The sequence below is a fragment of the Hemitrygon akajei genome, chromosome 15, assembly GCF_048418815.1.
Source record: "Hemitrygon akajei chromosome 15, sHemAka1.3, whole genome shotgun sequence".
Lineage (NCBI taxonomy): Eukaryota > Metazoa > Chordata > Chondrichthyes > Myliobatiformes > Dasyatidae > Hemitrygon > Hemitrygon akajei.
In genome coordinates, this window is record NC_133138.1 from 51925586 (window position 1) to 51944706 (window position 19121).

General features: G+C 38.9%; 1 protein-coding gene across 3 annotated transcripts in view; it reads left to right on the forward strand.

Annotated features, from left to right (window-relative positions):
• The first annotated feature begins 418 nt into the window (after positions 1 to 418).
• LOC140739352 (uncharacterized) overlaps positions 419 to 19121 on the forward strand; it is a 28138-nt gene continuing 9435 nt past the window's right edge. For 2 of the 3 annotated variants that reach the window (XM_073067572.1, XM_073067574.1), the window contains exons 1-3: positions 419 to 572; positions 15190 to 15243; positions 18989 to 19066. In XM_073067572.1, the coding sequence (XP_072923673.1) occupies positions 521 to 572; positions 15190 to 15243; positions 18989 to 19066 (184 nt within the window). In that variant the 5' untranslated portion in view covers positions 419 to 520. Of the gene's footprint in view, positions 573 to 1583; positions 1657 to 15189; positions 15244 to 18988; positions 19067 to 19121 lie in introns of all 3 variants that reach the window. The other variant, XM_073067573.1, reaches the window with a different exon arrangement.

The window sequence follows — 19121 nt, forward strand, 5'->3', positions numbered from 1 at the left end:
AAGTATCAAGAGAAACAAAGTAAAGGAAATTAGATGCTGGAGATGGAAAGAATACAAAATTGCATTTGCAATATATTTTCCAAATAGTCTTGTAATGATTTGGAAACTATCTACTGTAGATATATTGCATATTCCACTTCAGAATATATTTAACACTTTGGTCTCTGAACAAATTATAATCTGAAAAATATGGAACATAATTTATAGATGTCACATCTATTTTTAAAGAGTATTTTTGGAGTGGCCTTCAACAAAAATGCAAAGGGTGCCAAATCATTGTGAACTTTTAGATGTAAGATTCCCACACCCTGTGAATCAGAACATGCAGTAGCATTAAATAAGCAAGTGGTCCAGAGTGTTAAATCCCATGTGATTACATTCCACTTCCTCCCATTCTTCAAAAGGAAACACCAGAAATAATCAGAGCAGAGCCATGCATTTATTCAACATTTCCACTTGCAAACCAACTAGGACTTGGAAGTACATTTATGTAATGCAGAAAGCTTAAAAGCGTGAAAAAATGACAACTTTCAACATCACTATTTTTCTGTTTTTCAGCTTCTTTTTGAAAGGTAGGAATGTTTTATTCATAGACTATTCAGATTGGTAAAAAGATAATAGTAAATGTTCTGTAAGTTAGTTTTATATCAACCAATTTTAATTAGCTCCATCTTCAGTGCCTGGGCTTCTCCAGCAGTATTGTTACATGTGCTTGTAACATTTTCTATATTTCTTGCACCTTGAAATGAAAAATTAATTTTAGGTTTATCTCTTCAAAATGTTAATTTGAGAGTGATCTGGAAAATTCCATTGATGAATGAGAATTGGAAGTCTTTGCTATTTTGCTCTGTAAATTTAAAATGCTTTACTTTTACAAGGTAAAATGTCATGATTTTTTTTACCTCTTTTGCACTTTCTGAAAAATATTTTTATATGTCTGCAAAACAATTGTAATGAATGTGCTTCAGGTAAATTTCATTCAGCCTGATTTATTTTTAAAATATTAAATATGTGGCAATTCTGGATTAGGTATGTGCAATGAGCCAAGTTTTATTAGCAAGCTTAAAGGTAAAGGAGTCCTTAGAAATTAGTTATCATAATATGATAGAATTCCCCTGCAGTTTGAGAGGGAGACACTAAAATCAAATGTATTATAATTGATTAAAAGTAACTACAATGGCATGAGGGAAGCTGACCAAGGTTAATTGGAAGGGGACTAGCAGGGTTGATGGTAGAGTAGCAAGATGGAACTTGCTGAGCAACATCACACACAAAATGCAGGAGGAACTCAGGAGATCAGGCAGCATCTTCAGAAATGAATAAACAGTTGAGGTTTTGGGCCGAGACCCTTCTTCAGGATTTCCAGCATTTGCAGAAATTCTCATGCTTATGAATTGCTGAGTAGCATATATGTTCAATAGAGGTATGGGGGGGGGGGGTGATATGTTAGACAAAAAGCAATGATCATTAAATTTAAATAGTTGTATTTATATTCCTCAAACTTCAAATCCAGTTTTAGGTGCGGTTACTATGTGAGCTGAAGAACAATTGAGTTGAATTTAGTTTGAACATTTTGATTGCAGGAGGAATGTTGACCAGAAATTGAAAAGACCTTCCTGATTCCAATGATACCAATATCTCTTTCACGCATAGAAAGTAAGCCTTGGAATAACGTATGATATCTGCTGGGGTTTTGTTCTCCTCTGCCATAAAATTCAAGCAATGTTATATACCTGTTCCTCACATGCAACAAAATGTAAGCAGTGGGGAAGATGCACAGACTTATTTGGTCAATTATCTTTGTACCTGCTGCTTGCCTGGCAGGCATGCATGGATGGCATCCATAAAGAGGAGGAGTCCCAGGAAATGCCATCAGAGTGTTTTTTGGAGCTTTGAACTCACCACAGAACAGAATCCAAAGATCTTGAACTATTGTACCCAGATAATTTCTTGCCCCAATCAGTGTACATACCCATGACCATCCCTGCCCACCCCATCCTTTGCAGCTTGATTGAGTAGCATGATTGAATATGGGAGGTCACTGAAAGCTACCTCATTTTTCATACATTTCTTTCTGCAGAGAAAGAGCAGTTTGCTTTATGTTACGGGATGAGTAATCCAGAGACTTGGATTAACGAACTGGACACAAGTTCAAGTTGCATGAAAATTTGAATTCAGTTAATAAAATTTTAGATAAAAATGACAATGAAAAAAAGTTGATTTAAAAAAAAAACATCTTATTTACGGATATTGCTCTGGGAAGTAGTATCTCCCATCTTTATTCTGTCTGGTCTTTTGGCCATAGACCCATCATTATGGGAATTCCTCTTCTGAAATGGACTATCAAATCTGTCGTTAAAAACAAAATGCAGGGAATGCTCAGCTGATCAGGCAGTGCTTTGAACAGAGAAGCAGAGCTGACGTTAACTCTGATTTTATTCCAGATTTCCAGTATCTGATGATTTCAATTTTGAATTTTCTTTAGAAATTCCATTGTCTAAAGCTGGTCCAAAATCAATACAAGGTATCTACGCCTTGGCGCAAGAAATGGGTTTATACATGGTAAAGGCATGCTGAATACAATGAATCCTGCAAAGTATTCTAGCATGCCCCAGTACCTTGGAAATGTGAAAGATATGGAGGAGTTGGATACCTGCTCATTGGCCTGTTCTTCCTGCCAATGATATTAAAATGACTATTCCAGTTACATTTCCGGGCAATGTCGACCCCAGCTTGTTGATTGTAGGGGAGTTTGCAATCAATGTTATTTAATGCCCGAATGTTATCTAAGTCTTACTTCAAACAGCCATAGACTGCTTCATTGGCTGGGGAGTTGCCAATGGAATTTTAATAGCATGTGACTATAAGAAATTGCCTCACTGCTCATCACTGGTGAAACAGCTGAAGGTGGTTGGGTTTAGGGCGTTGCCCTCAGGAATGGCTGCAGCATGCCTTGGGGCTGAAATGATGAATGTCTGACAGTTTCAAACATCTTCCCCTTTCAGGGTGTGTCTCTGACAACTAGTGCTTTCTCCTGCTCAGTATTTAGATTCAGATTCATTTATTTATCACACATACATCAAAACATTCAGTGAAATGTGTTGTTGCATTAACAATCAACACATTCGAATGAGAAAGAATGAGTTGCAGGACCACAGGGAAATGAGGAGCAGAGAAACGGAACTAATAGGTGTGCTTCTTTGTGAGCTGTCATGGATCCAATAAATTGAATGGATACTGGATGAAGCCAAACAGTTAGGCTGTTTTGTTTTACAATAAATTCCTTTCCTATAGCTCATTCACTTTCCCACCCAACCCCAGTATCTATTGATGAACACAGGGTCTAAACGTCTATCAATATCAACCTGGAATACATTCAGTAATTGTACATGAACATCTCCAGGTTGAGTTTAAAAGGTATTTCTCCTCTTTCCCATCCTAAATGGATGACCTTTAGTCTGAGATTATGACCCCAATTTTAAACTCTACTACCTAAAGGAAAGTGCTGGCAGTATCTAACATGTGAATTACTTTCAGCTTATTGTTTTTCAAACATCAGTAACTCAGCCAAACATTGACCAATTCTCACTATTCTTAAATGAAAACCTCACACCACATTCAGTCTAATAAATCTACATTGCACGACTTCACAGGTAAGTGTATTCTTGTCTAGGTATGAAGTGCTAAACTGCACCAATTGACACATCAGACCGGACAAAGTCCTAAGGAAATTCAACATAGCGTTTTAGACCATAAGACCAAAAGACATAGGAGCAGAATTAGGCCATTGAGTATGCTTCACCATTCAATCATGTCTGATCCTTTTGTCTATATCCTCCTCAAACCTAGTTCCCAGCCTTCTCCACGTAACCTTTGATGCCGTGTCCAATCAAGAACCTATCAAACTCTGCCTTAAATACACCCAACGACCTGGCCTCCAGAAGTACATGTGGCACCAAATTCCACAAACTCACCACTCTTTGGCTAAAGAAATTTCTCCACCTCTCTGTTTTGAAAGGGCACCCTTCTATCCTGAGGCTGTGCCCTCCTGTGCTAGATTCTCCCACCATGGGAAACATCCTAACTACATCTACATTGTCTAGGCCTTTCAATATTCAAAAGGTTTCAATGAGATCCCCCCCATCCTTCTGAATTCCAGTGAGTACAGATCCAGTACCATCAAATGTTCCCCATATGATAATTTGGCCAAGAAATTCAGACATACGGAATTGTTTTGCTTTTAGCAACATAGGTACAAGTCATTCTTTTTATGAAGCACAACTTGATTATGACAATTTCTTCATTGATCATACTAACTGGGCACTTTTGAACCCCTTTAATGTATTTACTAGAATCTAGTCCCTGGGGCTATCCACAGTAGCTTTACTACTCCATCCCCAAAACTCATAACCAAAAGAGACCTAAACTTCTCTCTAGCCTTGCAGACCATGATCCAATCTATCCAAGCAATGATCTTCTGATCTACTCCCCAACAGCTGGGCCTTTCTCCCACATCATTCTGCACAAAAACAAATCCAACACAAATCATGGACTTAGCTGCCATTTTCCTTTCTGTATTCCCAAACAATGTGGAGTGCAGCTAGTCAATGACCCATAAACTATCCACATTTGTCATACTCCTGTATCTTGCCAATGAATTTCTAAACCCTTTACTTTGGATCTTCAGCTTCTTGCAGTAAAAATCAAAATACTACCTGCAGTTCAGATTGCTTACTGCATTTATGTGTCAACTTTGTTTCAAGAATTCAGTACACCAAGATCATCCTGCACACTTACCGGTTTCTAAACATTAAAACTTACAAGGATTGTTTTATTTTCCTCTCTTCATTTGATCAGATAAACTCCCATTATTTCACACTTCTGTAGGCTTCATGCTAAAATAATGGTCCACTGGAAGCAGTACTCATTTATACTCCAGCCCTGCCCTGCTATCTTCAATCTGATGCAGATACTAGTAGCTCTGGGAGCTCATGATCAATTCTCGTATTTTAGCTGTGATTTGCATGGCTGGATTAGAGATAATCTGAATTTACCTTTATCATTAGAGACAAGTTAAGGTTTCCCAATTTCTACCCTGTGACAAAGGTTTCTATCTGAAATTTCTTAGTCATTTTTGTAACTCACACATTCATATGAAGAAGAAGAGTGAATCTGTTTTAGGTTATTCATCCTAACATGATACAGCATTGTTTTTCTTCAAGTATTTAGAGATACTTTCCTTTCCTGTACGCATCTGATGCAAGATGGAATATCCATAAATTGAATCTTCACTTTATAGAAATACAGTATATATAAAATATTCTACTTATTTTCAGGTTCGTGACAATATTGATCTGCAATGCTATTTGGTAGAATACTGCAGAAATGCTTTTCCTATAAAATAAGATGATACCTCAGATGCTTCCTTGATATCCTGTTTTTCCAAATAACTCAGAGACCTGACATTGAAGGATAGATTTTTTCAAGCCTTTCGCTATGGAAAAATAACACACTGCTGGAAGAATCAGAAAAATCTTGTTTCAGCTACCACAGTTTCATAGCCAGTAAATTCAAGGGTGAATAATTATCCCCAGTAAACCTATGAATAATCTTATGCAGAACAAATGGCAGAACATTATACTTTATGGCCTTTTCAAATTTTTGTTTTGCTCTTTGCAACTCAGTGTCAAAATCAAACAGGTACACATTATACACCTCTAGCCTACCATTTTATCTATGTGTTAAGGCTTTTCATTTAGTTTGATTATAGTACAGCTATTTTAGAATGTGAAGTCCTCAATGGAGTGCCCTAGGGCGTGGTATTAAGATTCTGATTGTTCCCAACTTGTATCAGGAATACAATGGAAAATTGCTAAAAATGTCACAGACAGGGAGGGGCAATACTGGGGAAATTATTGAGCAGGGAGTGCATTTACTTTCTGGTTGCAGCATTAATCATAAGCTGGAACAATTTGATTCCAACTAGAAAAATGTTTTAACTACATAATGCCTCATAGGCCTGATTTAATTCTCACAAATCAATGAATCTTAAAAGACTGTATTGTATCTGCTTCCACCACTGCCACTGGCAGTGAATTCCATGCACCCACCATTCTCTGTGTGAAAAACTTAGCCCTGACATCCCCTCGGTACCTATTTCCAAGCACCTTAAAGCTATGCCCCCTCATGTTAGCCATGGAAAAAAGCCTCTTGCTATCCACACGATCAATGCCTCTTATACAAATCTATCAGACCAGCTCTCATCCTCCGTCACTCCAAGGAGAAAAGGCTAAGTTCACTCAACCTGTTCTCATAAGGTACGCCCTCCAATCCAGGCAACATCCTTGTAAGTCTCCTCTGCATTCTCTTTATAGTATCTTTCTTTGCTCACTTCTTTCTGATGGGTTTCTACCAAATTTCAGTCTACCAGCTCAAGATATCTAAAAACAAAATTGGGAAACTTTAAATGTTAGTACTTCTGCTTGCATTTGGTGCGGTGCTGTCTTTGCAGTTTAAGATTGCTTGGTTGGATCAACCAATGAAACCAGTGACTATTTTTGTTCCAAATGCCAACTGACTGTACTGACTTAGGTAAATCTTGAAATTATACTCGTGTTTTAGTTTCAGAAACAGGTATTCATTTGCACAAATTTATTTATAAGGAAATTGCTTTGTGCACTGCAATAAAAGTAGTAACAGTCAATGTAGTTTCTAAAAATTATTTTATTATTTGTAAATATTAATCATGTATAAGTGATTGAACAATTTTCTTTCACAATAAACCCATGCACAGCTGTTTGTTTCAAACAAAAATGTTACCTGTCTGAGAAAGATCATGGATAATTTAAAAAACAAAATAAATGTATTCTATTGCCGACTTGTGAATGTCTACACCTGCCATTCAACATGTTAGAGGTTTCAAAACACACAGTACAGCTGAGACGTGTGCAAGGAAACCTCTAACCACTCCAACTAATGTCATTGTTGTGTGCAATAAATATTCTTTAAACCTCTTCAATGGACCTACATATGGAATTAATTTTCTCAGAAGACAGCAAAATGTTCATTAGCGTAGGTATCATGTCTGCCAGTAAGTAGCTCAGGACACACACCTCAGTTTTGACCCAGAGAGAAGAAATTCTACCTCTACAGCTGCCAGGAAAATGCAAACTATTCAGGGAAGAGATCTGTGTGCAATACACAATAGAGTTGGTGAGGCAAAGATTCCATTGTTTAAGCAGGTTTGGAGCAGTGTTCAATACCATCTGGTAAATGGTCTAAATATGGCTGTACTCAGCAATTTTGAAGTCAGCTGCAGCAGTTCAATTACTCTCAAAAACTCTGTGCGAATCAGGATATGCAAAGAGATGAGTAGCAGTACATGGTGTTCAGTGCTGGGGTCCCAACTTACTTAGCTTGCCCAGCATTTTAACAAGGGATTCACTTCTCCCTCTCAAGGAGGACTAACACTCAGAAATTAAGAGAAAAAGAGTTAATTATTCACATATTCTAATTTAATGTTTTTTTTTACTGGTTCCAAATACAATGTTGGAAAATGCATGGTCATGCACTTTGGTAGTAGAAATAAACGTGCGGACTATTTTCTAAGCAGGGAGAAAATCCAGGAATCTGAGATGCAGAGGGACTTGGGAGTCCTTGTGCAGAACACCCTGAAGGTTAACTTGCAGGTTGAGTTGGTGGTGAGGAAGGCAAATGCCATGTTAGCATTCATTTCAGGAGGTCTAGAATACAAGACCAGGGTTGTGATGCTGAGGCTTTATAAGGCACTGGTGAGGCCTCACATTGAGTATTGTGAACAGTTTTGGGCCCCTCATCTTAAAAAAAGATGTGCTGGGATTGGAGAGGATCCAGAGGAGGTTCACAAGGATGATTCCAGGAATGAAAGGGTTATCATATGAGGAACGTTTGATGGCTCTGGGTCTGTATTTGCTGGAATTCAGAAGGATGATGGAGGATCTCATTGAAACCTTTTGAAGGTTGAAAGGCCTAGACAGAGTAGATGTGGTAAGCAAACTTCTCATGGTGGGAGAGTCTAAAACAGGAGGGCACAGCCTCAGGATAGAAGGGTGCCCTTTCAAAACAGAGATGCGGAAAAATTTCTTTAGCCAAAGGGTGGTGAATTTGTGGAATTTGTTGCCACATGCAGCTGTGGAGGCCAGGTCGTTGGGTGTATTTAAGGCAGAGATTAATAGGTTCTTGATTGGACACGGCATCAAGTCACTTCTCATCCTCTCCACTTTAAAGAGAAAAGCTCCCTCTCACTCAAAGTAACCTCATGAAACATGTGCTTTAACCCAGGCAGCATCCTGGTAAATCTTCTCTGCACCTCTTTAAAGCTTCTACTTTCTTCCTCTAACGAAATAATCAGAACTGGACACAATAGTTTACGTGTGGTCTAATAAGAGTTTTATTGAGCTGCGACATTACCTCATGTTTCTTGAATGCAATCCCCGACCGATAAAAGCCAACACACCATACACCTTCTTAACAACCCTATCAATTTGCACTGCAAGTTGAGGCATCTATGGATATGGACTCCATGATCCCTCTTTTCCTCCACACTCCTAAGAATCCTGCTATTAACCCTGTATTCTGCCTCCAAGTTTGATCTTCCATAGTGTATTACTTCACACTTCCCCATGCTGAACTCCATCTGCCACCTCTCAGCCCAGTCCTGCTGTAACCTTCGACAACCTTCTACACTATCCACCACACTACCAACCTTTGTGTCATCTGCAAACTTACAAACTCAACCTTCCACTTCCTCATCCAAGTCATTTATAAAAATCTCCAAGAGCAGGGGTCCCAGTACAGATCCCTGCAGAGCAACACTGGGCACTAACCTGTAGTCAGAATATGCTCCATGTACTACTACCCTCTGCTTTCTATGGTTAAGCCAATACTGAACCAATATTCCTTGGTCCCATGCCTCCTTTCTGACTGAATGAGCCTACCATGGGGAACCTTGATGAACACCTTACCAAAATCTATATACAGAACATCCACCTTCGTCAATCTGTTTTATCACTTCCTCAAATAATTCAGCCAGGCTCGTGAGGCAAGATCTGCTCCTCACAAACCAACTGACTATTCTTAATCAGTCTATGCTTTACTAAACGCTCGTGAATCTTGTCTCTAAGAATCCTTTCCAACGGTTCACCTATTATTGACATATGACCCATTTGTCTTTTATTCCCAGGATTATCCCTATTAACTTTCTTGAACAAAGGAATAACATTTATCACCTTCCAATCTTCTGGTACTACTCATGCAGCCAATAAAAATGTAGAGGCCATTGCCAAAGGAGCAGCAATCTCTTCCCTCACTTCTTGTAGTAACCTAGAGTAATTCCCATCTGACCCCACAGACTTATCTATCCTAATGTTTTTCAAAAGTTTCAGCACATCCTTTTTTATTATTAGCTTTTTCTATGATAGCTTCACATTCCTCAAGGTCTCCCACACTGGTGATACTGAAAAAATATTAATTTACTTGAACTTCAAGCACATTTCCTTTTTTATCCTGATTGGCCATCATCCTGTTCTTCATGCCTTGTGATTTTCCTTATAATCTTACTAGTCTAGGCATTCTCATGCCCCGTCTAGATATCTTAAGTCACTTCTTAAGCTCCTTCCTGGTTACCTTGTAACTCTCAAAAGCCCTGTCTGATCTTTCCTTCCTAAACCTTAAGTAAGCTTCTTTCCTCCTTGTGATGCCACATCTCTTGTCCTCCATGGTTCCATCAACCTACTATCTTTTTCCTGCTTTAATGGAAAAGACATATCCAAACCCCCATGCAAGAGCTCCCTAAACAACCTCCACATCTCCATTGTGCATTTCCCTGAGCATTCCCATCTGTTTTCATCTATGCTCTCAAATTCCTGTCTGCCCCCTCCTGTTTGATACTTTCCCATACCATCTACTCCTATCCCTGTCCAAGGCTATGGTAAGATCAGACAGTTGTGGTCAAGGTCATCTGACCAATTTCATTGACCATAAGACAAAGGATAATAATTGGGCCATTCAGCCCATCAAGTTTCTCCAGCATTCTATCATGGCTGACTTATTCACCCTCTCAATCCTATTCTCCTACTTTCTCTCTTAACCTTTGACATCCTGACTAACCAAAAACCTTTCAAACTTCACTTTAAATATATCTAATGACTTGGCCTCCTCAGCCATTCCACAGGTTCAGTACCCCCTGGCTAACGAAATTCCTCTTTATCTCTGTTCTAAATGGATGTCTCTCTATTCGGAGGTTGTGACGTCTGGTTCTAGACTCCCCCACAATAGGAAACATATTTTCCACATTGATTCTATGTAGGCCTTTCAATATTCAATAGGTTTCAATGAGATTCCCCATTCTTCTAAACTCCAGTGAATACAGACTCTGAACCTTCAAAGGCTCAGGTGCATGGGCCATTCTTCTTTCTTTTTAAGGGTGGATATTGGCTCTCTCTTTTCATTGGGCTTGCTTTTAGTTCTGTTTAGTGTCCGCATGTCTGATCCAGACAGAGTTGCCATTATTAGTCAGCAACAACCTGTAAATGGAGCAGATTGCTTATGGCATTAGATAGTGTACTCTGGCCTTACAAGGGATACATTAAATGGTCATTGTTAACAGCCATGCAAACAAGAAAAATTGTTGTATATTATATTCATTACTGATCTTAGTATCAAATATTGAGAAATTGTTTATTCACCCTGTAGGACTTGTTGAGTTCTATGTTCATTAGCTTCTTTGTAAAGAGCTTGCTAATGTAAAATCAGAGTGTGTGCTAATATTGCTCAGTCATTGCCCTACTTTAATTGGAGTTCACAACAACCATATGTGAAGGGTGTATGCAAGGAAAGTAAGACTGGAATGCTGTTTCACTGGTCTCTTCTCCCTTCAGCCATAATTCTCTGAGAGTTATGGACTAGCAAATTAAACATAATAGTCATTAAATTTGTCACTCAGAACCATTCAGACAGTTTAAAAGTATTAAACTCATTTATGCAATACCATTACAAACGTGTTAAACTTGCATTCATACATTGGGGAAGAAAATAATAAAGAAACACCAACATGTATTTTAGCTAAAAAAACAATAGCATCTTTTGGGCACTTACTTCTTTTGTATCTAGAGTGTATATTTAGCTCGACTCAAGATAAGTATTAGTTATATAACTTCCAATATAACTCAGAGTCCTGCCATGTGCAGAAGTTTGCTGATGACACGGCCATAGTGGGGTGTGTCAGGAATGGACAGGAGGAGGAGTATAGGAAACTGATACAGGACTTTGTGATATGGTGCAACTCAAACTACCTGCGTCTCAATATCACCAAGACCAAGGAGATGGTGGTGGACTTTAGGAGATCTAGGCCTCATATGGAGCCAGTGATCATTAATGGAGAATGTGTGGAGCAGGTTAAGACCTACAAGTATCTGGGAGTACAGTTAGACGAGAAGCTAGACTGGACTGCCAACACAGATGCCTTGTGCAGGAAGGCACAGAGTCGACTGTACTTCCTAAGAAGGTTGGCGTCATTCAATGTCTGTAGTGAGATGCTGAAGATGTTCTATAGGTCAGTTGTGGAGAGCGCCCTCTTCTTTGTGGTGGCATGTTGGGGAGGAAGCATTAAGAAGAGGGACGCCTCATGTCTTAATAAGCTGGTAAGGAAGGCGGGCTCTGTCGTGGGCAAAGTACTGGAGAGTTTAACATCGGTAGCTGAGCGAAGGGCGCTGAGTAGGCTACGGTCAATTATGGATAACTCTGAACATCCTCTACATAGCACCATCCAGAGACAGAGAAGCAGTTTCAGCGACAGGTTACTATCGATGCAATGCTCCTCAGACAGGATGAAGAGGTCAATACTCCCCAATGCCATTAGGCTTTACAATTCTACCGCCAGGACTTAAGAACTTTTTTAAGCTATTATTAATGCTTTTTGAGATGGTGATTTAGATGCATATCATATTTTTTTTACTGAGTTAAGTATTGTATGTAATTAGTTTTGCTACAACAAGTGTATGGGACATTGGAAAAAAGTTGAATTTCCCCATGGGGATGAATAAAGCATCTATCTATCTATCTATCTATCTATCTAGTTAGATGGGAAGGTGCCAATTATAGAAGAGACCAATCAAAATAAAAACAAAAGAGTGCATTTCTTCATGTGCTGGCATACATAGTCAGATTGTGCCACAATTGTAAAATATTCAGAGCTGTGTTACTTAGGCAGGGAACACCACAAGAGTCATTTTATTCCCCTCATTAACAGAGATATACAGTTTACAAACAGATAGCTAGGAAAAATACATCTTAATTCATTATGGGTATCTTTGTATTGAAGAAGCTTAAAGTTTGCTAGCTGTTGTGATCTGATACATTAACTGCACAATAAAACAATTGGTTCAGCAACTCCAAGTTTAAATAGAACAAATCTTAAAATGTCAATGGGAGTGATAGTAAAAGGCTAGGAGAAATGGAATTCAAGTACATATTCAAGAGTACCACATTCATTTTTGTTTTATTTTAAACATGTACCAGAAATTCAGTAGCTCTTAATGTGGGCGGAGGACTGTGGGAAAAATCTGCTGTTGGTGGGGCAGTGGAAGTTTTGTGTTGCTGAGTGGGACCAGCTGGATGCTCTTGCATACAACATACTGGATGAGCCAATTAGTTTATGTCTATCATTTAAACTCTGTGATTCAGCATTATGCCACTAGATGGCAGATGCTCCCACAAAATATAGACTAGAGTATAGCAACACAACAAACTACCAAACCCTTTCTGCTTCAAGCCTTGCAGTGTCTTGAGATAAGTGAGTGGAAAGAAATAAACCATTTGCTTATTTATGATGGCAGGGGAGGGAAGAAACCCTCCAGACAACCCAGAAGCTTTAAGAAGTAATAACTGCAGCACCTAATGAACCCATCTAATTCCTTTGGCTGGATATGGCTCCAAATCATTACAGGTGATCAAGTGCTATCTTAGCATGTCAAAACTCTCTGGTATTTAACAAATTACATACTTCTATAGTTTGTGTTAATGCTGCCTAAATCTTCACTTATCTAAATCATGCTCTATGTTTGATTCGCATTTTAATCCATAAACTGCAAGATCTTCATCCTTGTACTCATCCAGCTCCCAATTAAAATTATTTGTGGAATTGGTTTTCACCCATATTTTCAGGTAGAGGGAACTAGGACTTTACAAATGAATTGTTATCTCCCAAGGTAAAATGTCCCACTCTAAATCTTTTCTTATATCTAAATACTTCTCAAGTATCGTATTTTCCTCTGTGATTTCCACATATTTCATTACTTCACAACCATGAGTGGTGAATTCTTGGATTGTGGGAAGTAATTTCAATAGCCTGTGGAAACAGCCATGTGGTTTGTAACTGGATTTCAATCTCATTGCTTCCCATGCAATCAGCATGTCTACTTTCAGTTGCTAATTACCATGGTTACAGTCAGAGCTAACCCTGCTGCTGAGTGCCTACATATGTCAACAAAGGCAGATTATTGTCAGTAGCATTACCACTTAGAGCCAGCCTACCTATACTTTTTGAAATAGAGATGCATTGTGGTTTCTGCAAAGTAGTAAAAATTGTTGAGGAGCTTGTACTAAATTAAAAATATATATAATAATTGTATAGCTTGAGACAGCAGTCTCCAGGATTTAATGGTTCTGCATGAATGTTAAAGTGGAAAAGGTGTAGAGGAGAAGAGATATATACAATCTAGAGAGTCAAGAGGCTCTTCATACAGTCTCTATATGACTTGATAACTAAAGTGTCCATTGCTAGGACGCAAGCATTAGATGCTGTATCATAAAAGATCTCTGACTTGAAGATCAGAAAATGCATCCTCAAACTCCATATACCAGCAATAGCACCACCAACTTTGGACTCTGATCAACACACACTCATCTATCAATAATGCCAATTAAATTCTTATTTGGCACTGTATCAAGCCTCACACACATCTCACTGTTTGGACAATCTGCCAGATATTTAACTAGGCACTCATTACTGAAACACTCTGACTTACTTGCCGCTGTCATGTTGAGCAACATGGCATTAACCTGCCAGTTCTGTAGCTGACCTTAGAGATAGTCTTCTCCTTCTTGTAATGTTTAATGGCCATTGGCAGACCAACCTAAGGTGCATTACCTCCATGTACTGTGTTAGAGCGTGAAGCAAAGAGACAGGAAGTATACCTACTGAATTCACCACCTTAAAAATCCCTCAAATAATATCAAAAATTCTAATTACTTTTCAGAAAGTCAAATACTCACATTTTGATGGCAAACATCCTAACAAACCTATTAAATATTGAAAGGCCTCGATAGAGTGGATGTGGAAAGAAAGTTTTCTCTGGTGGGGGAGTGCAAGATCAGAGGACACAGCCTCAGAATGGAGATGAGGAGGTATTTATTTAGCCAGTGAGTGGTAAATCTGTGGAAGTTGTTACTACTGGCAGCCCTGGAGGCCAAGTCATTGGGTATATTTAGGGCAAAGGTTGATAGATTCTTGATTAGTCTTGGCATGATGGGATATAGGGAGAAGGCAGGAGACTGGGGCTGAGAAGGAAATGCATCAGCCATGATGAAATGGCAGAGAAGACTTGATGGGCCAAATTACCCAATTTTTCTCCTTTATCTTATGGTCTTATGGTCTCTCGGAGTACTCAGCTTATTTGAATTAATTGCTCTTCATAAGTTTTAATTCAATTCTTTTTCTAGAAGGGGAACTTTAAATTTATTTGAACCTATTTGTAGGCTGGCTGGTGCCATCAGCGCTGGACTCTGGAGCGAAGGTTCCTGAGTTCGAACCCAGTCAGGCCACTCCCGGGCACACTTTCCATCCGTGCCGGGTTGAGTGTTGAGCTCGCAACTCGGCCTTGTTAAAAAAAAAGCTGTGCTGTGAGAAGGATGTGGGGGGCCACTCACAGAATCTTTCCTCCAAGACAACCACTTGAAAAAATAAGTGGTCGCCGAGGCTCTGGCAGAGTATGGCACACACAAAAAAAATGAAATAAATTTGTTAAAGCTCTGCTAAAGTACAGTAAAAATTCAAATTATACTTTGAATGCAAAGATTAAAATTAATTGTTGAAGAAATTCAGTACAGCTCTGAAATTAGTTAAAATAACTAACACTTCCTTTCCTATTTCAGGTACCATCACTTCTGAAACAACTCCTGTTACCCAGAGAGATCTAAGAAACCACGGTAATTATGACATTGTACAGTTTGTACCAGGTGGATAGAGAGCATAGAGCTTAAAACATTGCAGACAACTATAGGCCCTTTGGCCAATGATGTCATGCTGACTTTTCAAACTAGTAAAAGGTCCTTCCTAGATAGCATCCATCTTCCTATCGTTCTTATACTTATCTAAAGTTATGCTTTAGATAAATTTTAAATCTATCTAAAATAAAATAAAATAAAATATATGTCCCTAATGTATCTGCCTCTACCGTCACATTCCACACACCCACCACAGTCTGTGTAAAGTAAGTTTGCCTCTGATGTTCCACCTATGATTTCTTCCAAACATCCTAAAATTCTTTTTCAGTTGGGAAATTTGCTTTTGTAAAAATGTTGTATGGTAATTATTTTTATTACTGATTGACAGAAATTCACACTTAATAACCATGGCATGATCAGAAAATGAAACAGTTTTGTGTCAGAGTTACAAATTCTCACAATAATTATTTTATTACATCACCTTTAATTATACGTCCAATGAAATTTCTCTTTGTTACTACCTTGAATTACTTCTCTTGGTATTAGCATTCATCCTTGGCCACTATCTGCGCAATATGTTTACAGACACTTTGTTGCTTTAAGCAATTAAATAACAGTACTCACAGTTGTATCCTGCGCTCTGGCCTAAGTTAATATCTGATGCAGATTCAATAAGTTCCTCTTCAATTTGTGTTCTAAATACAGGACTAAGGGTTTCATTTCATTATTGCTTTGCTGTATGTGTTCTGACAGCTTTCTGAGAAACAATTTGCTCTTATGTTTCACTGAAAATCAGACAAATTAAGCTTTTCCACAAATATTTTGTTTCCAGAAATTCTGAAATGCATTGATGCTTATTTTTTTTCCATCTGACTAAACACACATGTCTTTCTCATCACAATTTACTTTATCCCTGCCCAAAATTGGAAGCCTCACAATATAAATATTACTACTCCTTAATTATGCCCAGCAGCAGTATGAGAGATCACCATGGTACTTCCAGTTTTCTTGAATCTTATTTATTTATTGAGATACAGTGCAGAATAGGCCCTTCCAGCCTTTCAAGACACACCACCCCAATTTAATCCTAGCCTAATCATGGAACAATTTACAGTGACCAACTAGCCTACCAAATGGTATGTCTTTGAACTGTCTGAGGAAACCAGGGCAGTTAGAGAAAACCCAAGTGGTCAAGAGGAAAATTCCTAACTGGCAGCAAAGGGAATTGAACCCGGGTTGCTGGTACTTTAAGGCATTGTGCTAACCACTATGCTGCCATGCCCAAATCCAAAGAATTTACTCTTACCCAATCTTTCCATCTCAAATTTGCAATTAGGGAGCATTCTCATTGTTGGCAGGTGCAGAGGTATACCTTCATGAATGTAGTTTGAGTAAATATATAAGCATAATTACATTAATTCCATTTTTAAAATATTATTTCAATAGGCTGAATATAGAAGGGTCCTTTTAGCTCTCTGACTTCAATCCAAATTTATACATCTATTTAAATATTTGTACTAGAAAGCTATTTAACAATATGTTAACTTTTGCCCCCAGCTCCATCCTCATGTTATTGTCCATTTATCCTGCTATTCCTTCTCCTCCACAAGTTCATCCTTCAGAATCAGAATCAGAATGAAAATCAGAATCAGGTTCATTATCACCTGCATGTGATGTGAAATTTGTTAACTTAGCAGCAGCAGTTCAATGCAATACATAATCTAGCAGAGAGAGAGAAAATAAAATAAAATAAAACATAATAATAAATGAACAAGTAAATCAATTATGTATATTGAATAGATTATTTAAAATGTGCAAAAACAGAAACACTGTACATTAAAAAAGTGATGTAGAGTCCAAAGCTTCAATGTCCATTTAGGAATTGCATGGCAGAGGGGAAGAAGCTGTTCCTGAATCACTGAGTGTGTGCTTTCAGGCTTCTGTACCTCCTTCCTGATGGTAACAGTGAGAAAAGGGGCATGTCCTGGGTGCTGGAGGTCTTTAATAATGGACGCTGCCTTTCTGAGACACCGCTTCCTAAAGATGTCCTGAGTACTTTGCAGGCTAGTACCCAAGATGGAGCTGACTAGATTTACAACTCTCTGCAGCTTCTTTCAGTCCTGTGCAGTATCCCCTCCATACGAGACAGTGATGCAGCCTGTCAGAATATTCTCCACTGTACAACTATAGAAGTTATTGAGTGTATTTGTTGACATGCCAAATCGCTTCAAACTCCTTAAAAAGTATAGTCACTGTCTTGCCCTCTTTATGACTACATCAATGTGTTGGGACCAGGTTAGATCCTCAGTGACCTTGACACCCAGGAACTTGAAGCTGCTCACTCTCTCCACTTCAGATCCCTCTATGAGGATTGGTATGTGTTCCTTCGTCTTACCCTTCCTGAAGTCCACAATCAGCTCTTTCATCTTACTGACATTGAGTGCCAGGTTATTGCTGCGGCACGATTCCACTAGCTGGCATATCTTCCTCCAAAAGCTGAATAATTTTTCAATGCAAAACTGGAAGCCAAAATTTTTCACAAGCTGTTGGAAGTTTAAAAGTTGTCAGCTTTAAAACTAATGAACCTGGTAGACCTGATAAATAGTGATTGAAATCTGCTTTATATGTGTTATAAAGCAAACTAACGGAGATGGGAGTAGACTCTCACATGGTGGATTGGATAGTGGACTACTTGACAGATAGACCTCAGTATGTGCGGTTGGGAGACTGTAGGTCTGACACGGTGGTCAGCAGCACAGGAGCGCCGCAGGGAACCGTACTCTCTCCGGTCCTGTTCACCCTGTACACATCAGACTTCCAATATAACTCGGAGTCCTGCCATGTGCAGAAGTTCGCTGATGACACGGCCATAGTGGGGTGTGTCAGGAATGGACAGGAGGAGGAGTATAGGAAACTGATACAGGACTTTGTGATATGGTGCAACTCAAACTACCTGCGTCTCAATATCACCAAGACCAAGGAGATGGTGGTGGACTTTAGGAGATCTAGGCCTCATATGGAGCCAGTGATCATTAATGGAGAATGTGTGGAGCAGGTTAAGACCTACAAGTATCTGGGAGTACAGTTAGACGAGAAGCTAGACTGGACTGCCAACACAGATGCCTTGTGCAGGAAGGCACAGAGTCGACTGTACTTCCTAAGAAGGTTGGCGTCATTCAATGTCTGTAGTGAGATGCTGAAGATGTTCTATAGGTCAGTTGTGGAGAGCGCCCTCTTCTTTGTGGTGGCGTGTTGGGGAGGAAGCATTAAGAAGAGGGACGCCTCACGTCTTAATAAGCTGGTAAGGAAGGCGGGCTCTGTCGTGGGCAAAGTACTGGAGAGTTTAACATTGGTAGCTGAGCGAAGGGCGCTGAGTAGGCTACGGTCAATTATGGATAACTCTGAACATCCTCTACATAGCACCATCCAGAGACAGAGAAGCAGTTTCAGCGACAGGTTACTATCGATACAATGCTCCTCAGACAGGATGAAGAGGTCAATACTCCTCAATGCCATTAGGCTTTACAATTCTACCGCCAGGACTTAAGAACTTTTTAAAAGCTATTATTAATGCTTTTTGAGATAGTGATTTAGATGCATATCATATTTTTTACTGAGTTAAGTATTGTATGTAATTAGTTTTGCTACAACAAGTGTATGGGACATTGGAAAAAAAGTTGAATTTCCCCATGGGGATGAATAAAGTATCTATCTATCTATTCATCAGTGACCACCAGCAACGGAACTACAACAAGCAATTCAAATGTTTCCGTCAGTACTGGAGAGACATGGGTTACGACTGAAGGTAAAAATACTTTTGCAATTCAATGTTCTACTTGAAGTGAAGCAAATGATATCAA